Source organism: Sinocyclocheilus rhinocerous, unplaced genomic scaffold (genome assembly GCF_001515625.1).
Source record: "Sinocyclocheilus rhinocerous isolate Xijiao unplaced genomic scaffold, SAMN03320098_v1.1 scaffold478, whole genome shotgun sequence".
Classification (NCBI taxonomy): domain Eukaryota; kingdom Metazoa; phylum Chordata; class Actinopteri; order Cypriniformes; family Cyprinidae; genus Sinocyclocheilus; species Sinocyclocheilus rhinocerous.
The window spans coordinates 338307-353821 of NW_015651483.1; the positions used below are offsets into that span (position 1 = coordinate 338307).

A 15515-nucleotide genomic window follows, 5' to 3' on the forward strand; every position below is an offset into this window, starting at 1 on the left:
TGTTCTTTTTAGCAGCATCATATGACCCCTTTAATATATAGGCCTTTCTGTCATATTGTCATCAGCAGTATTTTTCTCATTTGTGTTATCGACAGTATCAAAAAACCCTGCATTTTGGTCAATAATAATAACAAGATTAAAGGCCTGTTCATACTAAGTATGATAACTATAATTAAAATGTTTTAATAATCATTTAGTTCTATGAGAATAAGTCCACACCACAGCTATAATGATAATGTCACAGAGGAACAAAAACGTTGGACTTTCAGAAGCTTTTCCAGCTGATGACGATATAAACAGTGATAGCCATTAAACAATAAAAACAATGAATAGCTCATTGTAACATAACCTTATCATCTGTTGTTGTGTCACTGTAGGTGTCTTTATATTATTGCAACAGGCCTACCTGGTTTCATTGTGTAGTTATTAAGGTTGCATTAATTGTGGTTTGAACCAGCAGTTTTTTTGAACACATAATATAGAGGTCTCGGATCAGTTTAGAGAATTGTCCTGACCATAGAGAGATACTATTGTCTTAACTGAAAGCTCTCTATGCAGGGTCTTCTGCCCAGAGTGCAAGCTCTCCCAGCACTCCAGATTTATACCCAGGTCTGTCCTGATGAAGTTATCATGCCCAGACACCAGCTCAGGCCTTGTGCGACTCCCTCTTCCTTTGGTTATTTTCCGCTAATTTTTCTTTTCCCTCTTTACTTTGAGCTTAAGCTAAAATCATTATCAGTCATATAGGGGTGAGCCAGACATGTAGAGAGGAAGAAAGAGAAAGAGAGATTCCCCTCTGCCAAAGGCCCTTTTGGGCGGTATGGTTGGTGTGTTGTATAAGAGGAGTTTTCCTGTGTTCTTCAGTAGCTCTAGCTGTGCTGAATCAGCTGCGTTAACCAGCCAGGTCCCAGTGTGGCCCTGACCGCCTGTGCATGAATGACAGCCATTGAGCTCATACAGACAGGCATTGTGCCGGGCGGTTTCGAGCGGCAGACATCGGCAGAGTGGGCGTTTTCTCTGCTTCGGTCCAGGAGGACCCTCAAACAGAACTGCATCTTAGAGTCATCCAAGACTACTCTCTGAGCAACTTCTGTTTTTTCAGTAATAATACATCTTCATTGACTGAAAAAAAAGTAGTACTGTACAACCCCAGAGGTTATAAGAGTGTTTTGCTTTGGTCAGCTGCGGTTGTAATTATCCATGTACTGGGCGAAGTGGTCTACACTGAGTTGTCATTAGCGGTGAGTCGCAAGAGAATCAGAGCCTATTGAGTTGCCTTGGCCGCATGAGAGGCTGGACTCTGGAGCTATTTGCTTCAGGAACTTAGAGATTTTATCATTGTTTAAGTCCTGGGTTGAGACTGAAGATCTGCTGGATAAGCAGTGGAGATTGTTTATTATGACGTGTGGATATGTGTGAGAGAAATGGAATTGGAGAAAGCTACCAATGAAGGTTGTGTTTGGAGAGGTTGGTGGTTGTGATATTTATACACCTACTCAAGGCTTTATCACTAACGGTACATTCACACGGGGCGTCAGCGTCGACGCTTGATGGAGGGCGTTTTTGAAACTTGGTGCTGACGTGACCGTCATAGTGACAACAGCCAATCACATTAGTTTTCTGGTGTTGCATGAACGCGATTGGCTATTGGCATGACTGCACCAGGGCATTTGCATAAGGCGATCTGATTGGCTGACACCTGCATTGGCGCTTGAAAAGTTGAAAAGTTTTCAACTTCTGCCTTTGCTTTGGTCAGCTGCGGTTGTAATTATCCATGTACTGGGCGAAGTGGTCTACACTGAGCTGTCATTAGCGGTGAGTCGCAAGAGAATCAGAGCCTATTGAGTTGCCTTGGCCGCATGAGAGGCTGGACTCTGGAGCTATTTGCTTCAGGAACTTAGAGATTTTATCATTGTTTAAGTCCTGGGTTGAGACTGAAGATCTGCTGGATAAGCAGTGGAGATTGTTTATTATGACGTGTGGATATGTGTGAGAGAAATGGAATTGGAGAAAGCTACCAATGAAGGTTGTGTTTGGAGAGGTTGGTGGTTGTGATATTTATACACCTACTCAAGGCTTTATCACTAACGGTACATTCACACGGGGTGTCAGCGTCGACGCTTGATGGAGGGCGTTTTTGAAACTTGGTGCTGACGTGACCGTCATAGTGACAACAGTCAATCACATTAGTTTTCTGGTGTTGCATGAACGCGATTGGCTATTGGCATGACTGCACCAGGGCATTTGCATAAGGCGATCTGATTGGCTGACACCTGCATTGGCGCTTGAAAAGTTGAAAAGTTTTCAACTTCTGCCACGAGCAACAGACCCGACGCGACGCGACGGACCCACAGCTAATTTCGGCAACGCTTGACGTCACTCTATTCAAAGTAAACGAGAGGCGTTGACGTGTGAATGGGGCGTAAAGGCTGTAGTCCAAAACCACCATCTCACACTCACACATGTCCATTATTTGATCTGCCAGGTGTGGGGTCTTACAAAGTGCAAGTGCTTCTCCTGACAAAGTCAAAATTGGAAAATTGTTTCCCATTGTGTTCATGGTAGAGTTAGAGTAATTTCTTTTTTTCTCTTAAGACATTAGCTATTCCAAAACCAAGTGAGCTGAGAGTCATTAGCTTAAAAACATTCTAATGCCAGTTGAAATTTGTTATGAGAGTTTTAAAAAGCATTTCACATCAGTCATTTATTTGGTTCTGTGACCTTAGAATGTAGCTCCCTTTGTAGGCTGTATAAAGCCAGGTAGCTCACTAAGTTTTGGAACGGGACTGCTGGACTTGTGCCTTTGTAACTTTACATGTAATAAGCATGGTTCAACTCTCCCTCAAATTACAAAATGTATGACTTTCTTTTAAGTAATATACTCACACATTTCATTTCCAATACACACACATATCATTCCCCTTCTGTATTTCATATGTAGTCCAGTGTGTGTGCAGTAAAGTTGTGTTTTATGGTATTGCCTTTTACTGACAGTTACATGTCTTGCATGAATGTGGACCTGAATACAGACACTGAATTTGTCTCATTGTCTGTCTTATGTCTAATGATTTCATGGTCTGTCATAACAACTGCTTGCCCCATTTTAGCGAATGGGGCATCTAGCGAATGTTTAGCCAGAACACATTATCATGGAAACTGCTTTCAAGTTTAAATTTCTTGGCAGAGGCAGCATCATATCCTGCATGTGTGTGAGAGGAGGAAAATGTTTTTGCTGGTTAAGTGCTTGAAGGGGGTATCTTGTAGATTTTGTTGCATATTCTTGTTTTTATGTGTAACGTCACTACTTACTGGACAGATACATTTTGATGCATTAATGGAGAAGGCATACAGAAGCCCAGTTTAAGCTTAGTCTTAACAGTTCATCCACTTCACTCTTCTCTGACCCTCTTTAATCTACTTCAGATTTTTCCGGGAGGATTGTGTGGGTGCATGTTTTCACGTGTGCACTCAGGAATCCATGAGCTCATATTTTGTTTTCATGGGCTGCCAGAGAGGATTCTGCAGGAGCGGAATGGAGGATTCTGAGATTTGTCTCAGTAACTTTTGGCATTACAACACTGTGCAGTCTGTTCTCGGCTGTGTGTTCATGCTTTAGAAGGATAAGGGCTCAGTGCCACTTTTACAGGAAACGCGTAGTGCCACCAGGGGAAATGCAACACCTTCAGTGGCACTGCAGATGTACAGTGTTCCATTTGTTATTTTAGTTTTCAGAAGTACCTCCTTTGCGGCCGCTATACACCCTTGATGGAAACTTTTGCAGAGCCCACAGTGATACTGGCCCCACAAAAGACTGCTGTTTAACAATCTGAGGCATTATGCCACCAAGATCTGGACTAAGTGAATGGGAAGTGGGATCTGAACAAGACATGAGCCGTCAAATTTGCTCCCGCCACATAAGTTACTTTCCTACACATATTGGAGAATGTATAGTAACTGCTGGGTTGTTACTACTACATTTTGTGTTGCATGGTAGCATAGAGAGATACCACATCTCCCCTGAAAGCCTGGCATTGTAACTCCCCTGTTAATCCATAGAAGCTGTCAATGTCAAAATGTGTCATTTCTGTTCATGTGGAATTTCTGTGAAAAGATTGTGAAAATCTACACACAAACCTAGACTTGTCAAGTTTTTCTACAACTTATTCACCCCCTTCTCCCTGGTCACTTACCATCTGAGGTAAGGGTGCCCTGAGGGGGTGGTGGGACTCCCAGTGGGTCGGGTGTTGGGGCATCCATTCGTGATCCTCTAGGAAAGGCTCTGTTGTTGTGGTCTCTCTGAATCTCATTGGTGAAGCGATTGTTGTTTGCTGGAATGCTCTCTGGCACCACCTGCACCAGCGGCGGAACTGCGGGCAGATCTTGACGCCCATATCCACGAAGACAACGATCCTCCAGGGCGGCGATGAGCACAGATTGGTTGTTAACTGTGGCAGCAAGGCCTGCGAAACGTAGCTCCATCTCTTTGTAACGGGAAGCCAGTCGGAGCATCTCCGTGGTGACGTTCAGCACACGATTCTCCAGTTGTGCCAGTTCCAGGGAGTTGTCCCTCTTGCGGATAATTTCGTGAAGCAACTGCATGTAGAGCTGTGTCACTCGGGAATTCATGTTACGAGACTCTTTGCGCAGAAGCTTCATCTCATTTACCAAGTTCCCGTCCACATCCGCCACTAGTTGCAGCATCTCGATCTCCCGCCGCTGCTTGGAAAGGACCTCCCGGACATCAGCAATATCCATACGTGTGACCCGGTCTTTGTCTGGCTCGGGCCCGGTGGCAGAGGCACAGATCGGACCTGTGATCCTCTGCTGGGGCATCAGGAAAGTGTAGGAGCACTTCTTGGAGTCATCGGCAGGTGCTCGCCGTTGTCGAGATTGCGTGAGTGCATTTCCTGAGTGGCTCTTGCCGAACAAGCAGATGGAGAGGCAGAGCATGATGCCCATGCACCATGTTATGTCTCTCATGGTTGCTTCTGTTATCACCTCACCTACTTTTTGTTAGTTTCTTTCTTCTGTTTACCCTTCCCTTTCTCCACCTCCACAAACTGGTAAATCCAATGCTTCACCTATAAGGAGAAAAAAAAGCAGCTATCAATTAGCATTCATGTACATCATCAGCGTACCTTTAAAAGCTTCATTATGTTTGTCTTATGCAAGCTAAGTTTAGTTTTACCTTTGTAGACACCACTTTATAGGTGATTTAATGACTTTAAACTTTGCCTCAGAAGGGCCATTTAGACGTCAACCAAAGCCACGGAATGAATTAACCTCAACAAGAATTTCCTGTTTACTAAGCCAAATTGGCTGTGACAAAGAATCCACATTGCTGACGACTACAAATGAGAACTGAGAAATAGTGAAAGAAGGAAAAAGAATGGGCTTTTTTTGCCAAGCATGTTCTGGTGTGGACTCCACAGCAGACCTTTACCCAGCAGCTCATGTGGCAAAGTGGATGACCACAAGGGCTGTCACTGGGCCAGACAAGACCCAGCATAGTGTCTTGTTTCCTTCAGTGTTTTAATGGAATTCTGCCATAAAGTTTTACCAGTTCAACATGGTGTACAACCTTTACCCTTGCTGTTCTCACAGACACCCTGCTGTGCTATTCAGTCTCGTCTCAGACAGTTAAATCAAACACACATTGGATGCTTCACATCCTCCACTAACACATGCCCATATCCAGATGCTTCACATCCTCTGCTAACAGTTCATCACTCCTCTGATGTCATCACCGTGGCATTTTATACACCAACCCATCTTTAGCATGGACTATAACCATTCTCCCACCTTTGTACCTCCTGCTCTGTAACTTACTACCCCCTTCACCACCTCTCCAGGGTTCATGGGATCAAATTCCTAGGTGCTCTAACATCCTGCTGTGTATCCCACTCTACAGGGTTCAGTATTTAACAATCTCCCACTCTTGAGTACCCCAGCATGTCTTCAGTATTTGGCTTAGCAGCACTCTCGGGGAGCTGCGTTAGGCTCCTCTAATCCCAGTATCACCTTTCCATCCATGCTGAGCTCTGCTTTTCATCAATACCTAGATGTGCTCTCTCAGGTCCCCCTCCCTGTTTATACAGACACATTTTTCAGTCAGCAATTCTGCCATCTGTGCTGCGAGACCAAAGATGTGTCTGCAAATCCAGTGCAGTTCTACTTACGCTATATAGTGTATAACAAAGGTGAAGTTGCCTCTCCGCATCACACCATATTGCCTCTATAAGAATGTGTTGCTGACATTTTAATTTGTTAGAGAGTTAAAATAAAGAGTGTTACTATGAACCATAAGTACAGCATTTGAAATGGAGTTTGTATTTGGCTTTCCTCCACAGTTCCTTTATATTAAAACTTCCTATTTGTTTGCTTGAAGGTCCTACTGTCTGATTCTAACCGGATGTAGTCGGTAATCTAAAGCTAACCTAAAATGCTTAGGGGTAGGTTTAAAAAACGACTGACTCTTTCTTTCAAAGCGTAATGTGAAATGAAAAAGCCACAGTCAAACACAGCCGAATCGGGGCTGAACTAATCATACACAGTGGAGCAATTTGACACTGCAGGCTATAGACTTTGAGAAGTAAGCTGTGTGGAGTGAAGAGATTAGAAAGTGAGAAGAGTGTAAGACAAGGTTTTAAGGAAAATCTGGGCTATGGTGCTGAAAGTGGGTCACATACATAATCGTCCTTCTGGCTGGTCTGCCAAACAAGACACCTGGCCTTGAACCTGACTTCATGGGAAAGGAAGACCTTGTGCAGTCCAGAAACAGAAACTGATTTGTCTTCATTTGTGTCTGCCTCTATTTTCATCACTTTCTCTCGCACTCTCTTTCAGGCAATATCCATACGTGTGACCCGGTCTTTGTCTGGCTCGGGCCCGGTGGCAGAGGCACAGATCGGACCTGTGATCCTCTGCTGGGGCATCAGGAAAGTGTAGGAGCACTTCTTGGAGTCATCGGCAGGTGCTCGCCGTTGTCGAGATTGCGTGAGTGCATTTCCTGAGTGGCTCTTGCCGAACAAGCAGATGGAGAGGCAGAGCATGATGCCCATGCACCATGTTATGTCTCTCATGGTTGCTTCTGTTATCACCTCACCTACTTTTTGTTAGTTTCTTTCTTCTGTTTACCCTTCCCTTTCTCCACCTCCACAAACTGGTAAATCCAATGCTTCACCTATAAGGAGAAAAAAAAGCAGCTATCAATTAGCATTCATGTACATCATCAGCGTACCTTTAAAAGCTTCATTATGTTTGTCTTATGCAAGCTAAGTTTAGTTTTACCTTTGTAGACACCACTTTGTAGGTGATTTAATGACTTTAAACTTTGCCTCAGAAGGGCCATTTAGACGTCAACCAAAGCCACGGAATGAATTAACCTCAACAAGAATTTCCTGTTTACTAAGCCAAATTGGCTGTGACAAAGAATCCACATTGCTGACGACTACAAATGAGAACTGAGAAATAGTGAAAGAAGGAAAAAGAATGGGCTTTTTTTGCCAAGCATGTTCTGGTGTGGACTCCACAGCAGACCTTTACCCAGCAGCTCATGTGGCAAAGTGGATGACCACAAGGGCTGTCACTGGGCCAGACAAGACCCAGCATAGTGTCTTGTTTCCTTCAGTGTTTTAATGGAATTCTGCCATAAAGTTTTACCAGTTCAACATGGTGTACAACCTTTACCCTTGCTGTTCTCACAGACACCCTGCTGTGCTATTCAGTCTCGTCTCAGACAGTTAAATCAAACACACATTGGATGCTTCACATCCTCCACTAACACATGCCCATATCCAGATGCTTCACATCCTCTGCTAACAGTTCATCACTCCTCTGATGTCATCACCATGGCATTTTATACACCAACCCATCTTTAGCATGGACTATAACCATTCTCCCACCTTTGTACCTCCTGCTCTGTAACTTACTACCCCCTTCACCACCTCTCCAGGGTTCATAGGATCAAATTCCTAGGTGCTCTAACATCCTGCTGTGTATCCCACTCTACAGGGTTCAGTATTTAACAATCTCCCACTCTTGAGTACCCCAGCATGTCTTCAGTATTTGGCTTAGCAGCACTCTCGGGGAGCTGCGTTAGGCTCCTCTAATCCCAGTATCACCTTTCCATCCATGCTGAGCTCTGCTTTTCATCAATACCTAGATGTGCTCTCTCAGGTCCCCCTCCCTGTTTATACAGACACATTTTTCAGTCAGCAATTCTGCCATCTGTGCTGCGAGACCAAAGATGTGTCTGCAAATCCAGTGCAGTTCTACTTACGCTATATAGTGTATAACAAAGGTGAAGTTGCCTCTCCGCATCACACCATATTGCCTCTATAAGAATGTGTTGCTGACATTTTAATTTGTTAGAGAGTTAAAATAAAGAGTGTTACTATGAACCATAAGTACAGCATTTGAAATGGAGTTTGTATTTGGCTTTCCTCCACAGTTCCTTTATATTAAAACTTCCTATTTGTTTGCTTGAAGGTCCTACTGTCTGATTCTAACCGGATGTAGTCGGTAATCTAAAGCTAACCTAAAATGCTTAGGGGTAGGTTTAAAAAACGACTGACTCTTTCTTTCAAAGCGTAATGTGAAATGAAAAAGCCACAGTCAAACACAGCCGAATCGGGGCTGAACTAATCATACACAGTGGAGCAATTTGACACTGCAGGCTATAGACTTTGAGAAGTAAGCTGTGTGGAGTGAAGAGATTAGAAAGTGAGAAGAGTGTAAGACAAGGTTTTAAGGAAAATCTGGGCTATGGTGCTGAAAGTGGGTCACATACATAATCGTCCTTCTGGCTGGTCTGCCAAACAAGACACCTGGCCTTGAACCTGACTTCATGGGAAAGGAAGACCTTGTGCAGTCCAGAAACAGAAACTGATTTGTCTTCATTTGTGTCTGCCTCTATTTTCATCACTTTCTCTCGCACTCTCTTTCAGGGACCTGAACCTACTCAGCCTAATTATCTTTAGCTATCAACAGACACTGAGTCAACTGGATTCCCTCCTGTCATTTTTCACAATCACAGAGGAAAAACAATTCAAAATATTTTGGCTTTTGCGTAGTAATGGGCAGCTAACATATCCAGAACAGATGTGGGAATGTCGGTCCACGCCAAAACAGAACGGTTCAGGACGCAGTGGTTCATAATGCTTACCCGAGGGATTGAGAGGAAAACTCTTTCTCAGTTGCTTATTTTTCTCTCCCTCCCTTCAGTGATAAAATGGACGACTGGGACTACTCTCAACCTTTCACCATCACTATTGAGTAGTAATAGACAGCTAAGGTATGTGTTTGCTCATTGCTACATACAAGATGAAAACTATTGTACTGCAACTCTTGAGAAACCAACTCTGCTCTTCTTTAACAACATTTTGTGGTTCAAAAACCAGTTTTCAGTTCCTGTTGCTCAGCTGGTAGAGTTCTGCACTGCCAATACCACGGTCATGGGTTCGATTCCCAGGAAACACACAATCTGTGTGTATTTTAAAGTGTATATTTGAATATCACTTTGGATAAAGTAAGAGTCTGCCAAATGAATAAATGTAAATATTTACATTTTGTCAGCTGTTATAACAATTTCCAGTATCATTGGTTTGCTTCTCCTCTGAGCTGTCAGAATTAACCCAAGGTCTCACACTCTTCACTGGACTCACACTGGAGTTGTCGGTAGCTGGGACAATCAGTTAGCTAGCAAGCTTAGGTTAATGTAAATAGTTTTAAATGTGGCTTTTGTCAGCTTTGGTCTTGATTTGGCTGAGGCCTAGTACCACCACTGCTCTATGGTGATCCCAGAGGCTCCCTATCCTTTCCCCACCCATTTGAGTCATACATCTCCACACTCTATACAATCAACCCACTGTTCCTGTGATCCATTTCATCATCCTCTGTAGCTTTGATGTGCTGTATGGACAGCTGTGACCCTCTACTGTTCCAGCCAATTGGCTCTTCATTTGATGTTAGTAGCCATAATTCACAGAGCTTCCAGAACGTCCTCCAGACTGTTCTGATACCCTTGGGTTCCTCGGGTGTTTTTACGAAGTCAGTATCACTGTTATGATGTCACCGGCCAGTGTAGCACATGAACATTAAATCCGCTTTCTTGTTTTCTTTGGGTTTGACTATGTTAACATCAGTCATGGTGGCTGTCAAAGGCTAAATCCCAGCGGTTCCTCAGCATTAGGCAGAATTTAGAAGCTGTTCAATGAACATCATCTGTTTAAAAATGCGAGGCGCAGAAGTTATCAGTGGAAAGATCTTGGGATGTGCTTTAAAAGTTTAACAACTTATAATTTGACATGCAGTCTTATAAACAGTGCTCTGACAGACACTGAAAAAGAAGCAAGACCTCACACAACAGGCAAAGTTGTCAGCTCATTTTTACACAGTTAAAAAGGAAAATCAAAACACGTTCTTTCATCCAGCTGTGCTGGTTGTATTTCATTGGAAATATGTACTAGATTGATGTCTGTGATATTGCAACAAGTCTTACAGCTTTTTCAGCATCTCACACCATCAGTGCCTAGTTTAAGACGATGTGTCAAGTAAAAATATTTTTAACTTTTAAAAATACACTGCCAGTCAAAAGTTTTTTTTTTATATATATATATATTTTTTTTTAAGAAGTCTTGTACGTTCACCAAGGCTGCCTTTAGTTGATGAAAAATATAGTAAAGCAGTAATATTGTGAACATTATTACAATTTAAAATAAATGTTTTCTATTTTAATGTTTTAAAATGTAATTATTCCAGTGATGGTAAAGCTGAATTTTTTAGCATTTCAGTGTCACATGATTATAATTGGTGCTAATTGTAATAATTTTTCACAATGTGTTTTTTACTGTATTTTTCATCAAATAAAGCAGCCTAGGAGAGCTGAAGAGAGAAAAAAGAAAAGAAAAATGACACACTTTTGACCAGTAATGTATATCTATACACTTCGCTTCCATTGCACTCCTAATGCCTTTAGACCACAATAACACATACTGTGTAAACAGCCCTATAGAATATCATTATGGAAACTGCTGAACAAACAAAACTCAGTTAAACAAGGTCCCAGGGTTAATTTTATAGTTGATCAAAGAAATCCTCAGTCCTGTTTTTGTCTTCTCGGTTATCCATCTTGAAAATACCCAGAAGAAGGGTATTTGCCTGGACACATTTGTTTTAGTAATAAAGTCTCACTTATTCCATATTTTTACAGAGTGCTGCCAAAATCCTTTATTCCTCAAGAGTATTTTTGAGAAGCTCAGCTTAGAGAGAGGGGTAGCTACTGAGTTTTGTTTATACTTGTGTCTTGGAAGCCAGCTTTGCCAATTCTCTCTCACTCTCTTTTTATTGCTCCATCTTTGTAATTTATACGTGATCACTATCTCATCTAATGTACTTAATGTCTTTACAGTAAGTGTCATTTGTAGTTCCAGCATGTAGACCTGAAGAGCCCAGCATGGCCCCTTCTTGTCTGGCCTTTTTAACAACACACCATAGAACTAATACTGACATCAGCATCTGTTCTGTTGCATTTATGGCTTTGGCTTTATAAGAACCTTCTGAATATGCATGTAGATGATGAAAAGACTCTTTAAGAGCCAAACTATTCCTGGTCAATTCATCTAATCATCCAGTCAGTCAATTAAAGTTACTTAGTGGATAATTTCACAATGGCAAACATTGCTCTCTGGCTGGCCTGCTTGTGTGCTGCATGCTTTTGTGGGCCACCAGGAGCTGTTTTTCCTTGGCTGTGCCGGGGTTGGATCTGAGCTCAAGTCATTAGCTCACTGCCTCTCTCTTCGCTTAGCACCCAACTCTTCATTTCAGCCTGTGGTGTCTGGCATGACATTATTGTGACTTCCTCTGAAGTGAGTAAAAGAGTTTGAGCTCTTGTTTTTGTGGGATTTATGCCCAAGTGTCTTTGATTTCAGCATTTAACTTATTTTTTTTAAAGGATTTGGTCAGCTGTTTCATGTCAAACTTTGATTGGGCAGTTGAGAGCTGTTTAAGCGCTTAACTAGAAACCAGCGGGTAATATAAGGTGTTTTGTTAAGGGTGTTTGCACTCTTGTTGAGAAAGCTTTGATATGGGACCATAAAGTCCCATATTTTTCTTGCAAAGTTTATTAGTCAGAAAGCTGAGTGTCAGTTTGAGCAGTTTTATGAGAGAAAAGGTTATTGCTGGAAAGTTTAGACAAGGATATGAAGCGACCAAAAACGCCGTTCTCCTTGGGGATTGACAAGGCAGCAGGGAAAGACTCAGAGCGAGAAATGCTTGTAAAGATTTTTTATTTTATTTGTAAAGCAAATAAATCCCAAGACAAACACAATGGCTTTTAAATAAAGCATGTTGTGACTGATTTTACCTAAATCATTTTCCAGGGCTACTTCCTGTTTTCATCCTAATGAATGAGGTTGTTTATGCAAGACGGCCAATTTAAAGTTTATACGATTTGTCTCTGAACTATGAAAGAAATAAGATCCGAGCTAGTCAACCCAACAGCTAGCTCCATAAAATTTTAAGAGATGAGTCTCCATGAGTCAACAAGATGTTTAATTTAAACACAGCAGTTACATTGGCAGAATAGTGGTCCACAACAAACCCCGATTCTGACCAAACATTTGTGTGATATTGTAAAGAGGACTCATAAAAACTAATCTAAGAAGCCAGACAACTCCAATCCTACCTGGCACATCCCATCAGCCATTGCTGCAGTTTTACTACATACATTTACACACACAAATTTAAACGCATCTGTCATTTGATCTAAAACTATAGTGAAAGGTAGTTATATTCAATTTATCTGTTTTTCTTGAAAGAGAATGTGTTTCCCGTTTGAATATAGGATTCCACATCTGGCTGTCAGACTTTCCCAAGATGACGGCGGTAAACACGTAGACACACTTCAGAAATATTCCATAATGAGAGAGAAAAAAGACAAAAGAGGAAAACAACATGAGAAATGGGCAGAAGGGAACAGCAGTTAGGGTGACAGAGGGCCGTAATGCATTTGTTAGGTTGCGGAGGCAGAACCGCTGGAATCAGAAGCTTGGAGAGTAAAAAGTCTGAAGAGAATTCTTGTTCTGCTGTTGTTCTTGAAATTTCTACTATTGGGACAACATGAGAAAAAGATGACTACACAAACAGCAGCTTTCTGTTATTATCGTAAGCCTGTACAAGAAATGCGTCACACATGGACTCCGGTTTTCAGCATGGTATTAGTTTGTAGCGTCACTCAACATTTTGAGTTCAGAAAACCAGGAACCGTCAACATATGACACACTCTTATTCAATCAGGAGGAAGTGCTGACAAAATTAGAAAAATGGAAGAAGAGCATAAGAGCAAGGTAGGAGGAAAAAGAGGTCATAGGAGATTGGAAAACATGCCCCAAGTTGCGTTTTGTAACTCCATCCTTCCATCCCAGAGAAATTAATGTTGGCAGAATAGAGACCAACAGGGCATGATGTAATAAATTTATGATGTGAGATCTGGGCATGTGGGAACTTTAATTGATTTTGGAGCCCACAGCTAAAGAAAAGAGAGAGCAGGAAAAAGAAGCAGTTTTGTCCTAGAGAATCAGCTTTTCACTGAACGTGGTTTGGAAGGCTCAGGCCTCGGTCCTCACCGCCACCCACAAGCCCTTTTTAAAGCCTCTCAGAAGCTTTATTCCACTCAAAACTTGCTAAAAGTGTGGGAACACGCACATCATGAGAGACAAAGCAGAACTTTTTTCTCCAGTTTGCTTGTGTAAAGCTAAATCAGCCGTGAGGGCTGATCACACTAGGCGCGTTTCCATTACAGATTTGCGCAAAACTTTGGAGATATTTTATAAATGTCGATAAAAAAGTAATGCGAAATGACGGCGTTTCCATTAACCAATGTTATGCGACTAAAACATAACCTTTTGCCTCTCGCGATAAGTCATGGCAACGGATTTTGGTGGGATTTTGGCTATATTTATTCAAAGGAGACATATGCGTGTATCTTTACAGAAGCAGCAAAGAGAGCCGCTTCAGAAACGTGCGTGGCTCATATGACTTTTTACATACGCCATGTGACCTGTAAATGTGAAAAAGCCATTTCCATTGCAGTTTTGCAAATTATTCCTTTTTCGCATTGCCTGAAAAACCACCTCATGCGAGTGTAAAAACTTTTTTGCGATATATGGGCGTATTTGCGAAATTGACGCGTTTCCATTAGGCGTATTTTCAATTCGCAATTTCAATTTGCCCAGTTTGAAGGGTAATGGAAACACGCCTACTGACAGCATTGACAAAGCGACTATAAAGTCAATCACTCGCAGTGAACGATGGTGATTTGAGATGATATGAGCATCAGAGACGACTTGCAGTGGAACAAAGTTGCGCAGAGTCAGTGGCAGATAAGAATATTCACATTTAAGAAGAAATAAGCTTAGATTAAAACACATGGTCAAAGTTCCTCAGAAATGCACTCTTTCAAAAATGTTCATACCATTTTCAAGAAAATTTGACTTTTGAAGACTGAAATGTCATGTGGTGTAACCAGCAAAGTAAAAGTAACAACAGATTTTCCCTAAAACATAAATTCATGTAATTTTACACATAATAAAAAAATACATAAAAAACAAACACTAATTTTAAAAGGTTAAAAGTACATTTTAAATATATTTTTTATGAGTCGCACCACATGACATTTTACTATCCTGTACTAACCTTGTCTTATCATTAAAAGGTCAAATGATCTAATATTTTATCTTAATGTCCTTTTTTCTGCATGTTTGTTGCACCACATGACTTTTATCAAAATGCATTTTAATTTTGATGGGCCCTTAGTTGGACACAGCAGTCAAGTTGGAACATCTACTAGCAACCAAATCTGTTGCATCTCTGTGCGTGCAAGTAAGCCCCCATATTACCAAAGAAACAGTGGCAGTGAAAATCATTACCTGTTCCAGCCTAAAGAGAGAACTACTGCAGCTGAACAGATTAATGGGTGCTTTTTCCTGCAAAGCTTTATGGGAAAGCGAAAGCAAATTCACTTCATTCCCAAATCTCTAAATCACTCTTTCTCTCTCTCGTTTAGCTTGGAATTTTTATTGGGCTCTGTTTTAGTGAATAAGTCAATAAGACCAAATTAGTTGCAGATGAATTTGTAGGTCAGTCTGGGATTATATATCAAGAAAACATCATTTTTGGAAAACTTTTAGTATATATATATATATATATATATATACTGTATATATATAATTTTTTTTTTACAAATATTAGTAATTCTACATTTTTAAGTATCTTTTTCTATGAGTCACACCACATAACATTTTACTATCCTGTACTAACCTTGTCTTATCATTAAAAGGTCAGATGATCTAATATTTTAAAATACTTATTGACCTTTTTTCTTTTCATGTTGGTTGCACCACATGACTTTTATCAAAATGCATATTAATTTTGATGACCCTTAGTTGAACACAGCAGTCAAGTAACATTACTAGCAACCAACAGTAAGACTCTGTGACCTTCAACAAGCATACAAT

At 41.2% G+C, this 15515-nt stretch overlaps 2 protein-coding genes across 4 annotated transcripts in view; one reads left to right on the plus strand and one right to left on the minus strand.

Moving 5' to 3' along the window:
• Positions 1 to 5077, minus strand: part of LOC107712858 (angiopoietin-related protein 1-like) — an 8914-nt gene extending 3837 nt beyond the window's left edge. The window contains exon 1 of the mRNA XM_016518226.1: positions 4191 to 5077. Coding sequence (XP_016373712.1) covers positions 4191 to 4980 — 790 coding nt within the window. The 5' untranslated portion in view covers positions 4981 to 5077. The remainder of the gene's footprint in view (positions 1 to 4190) is intronic.
• The window catches only part of LOC107712857 (ras-specific guanine nucleotide-releasing factor RalGPS2-like), a 136054-nt gene that overhangs the window by 89240 nt on the left and 31299 nt on the right, over positions 1 to 15515 (plus strand). The window lies entirely within an intron of this gene.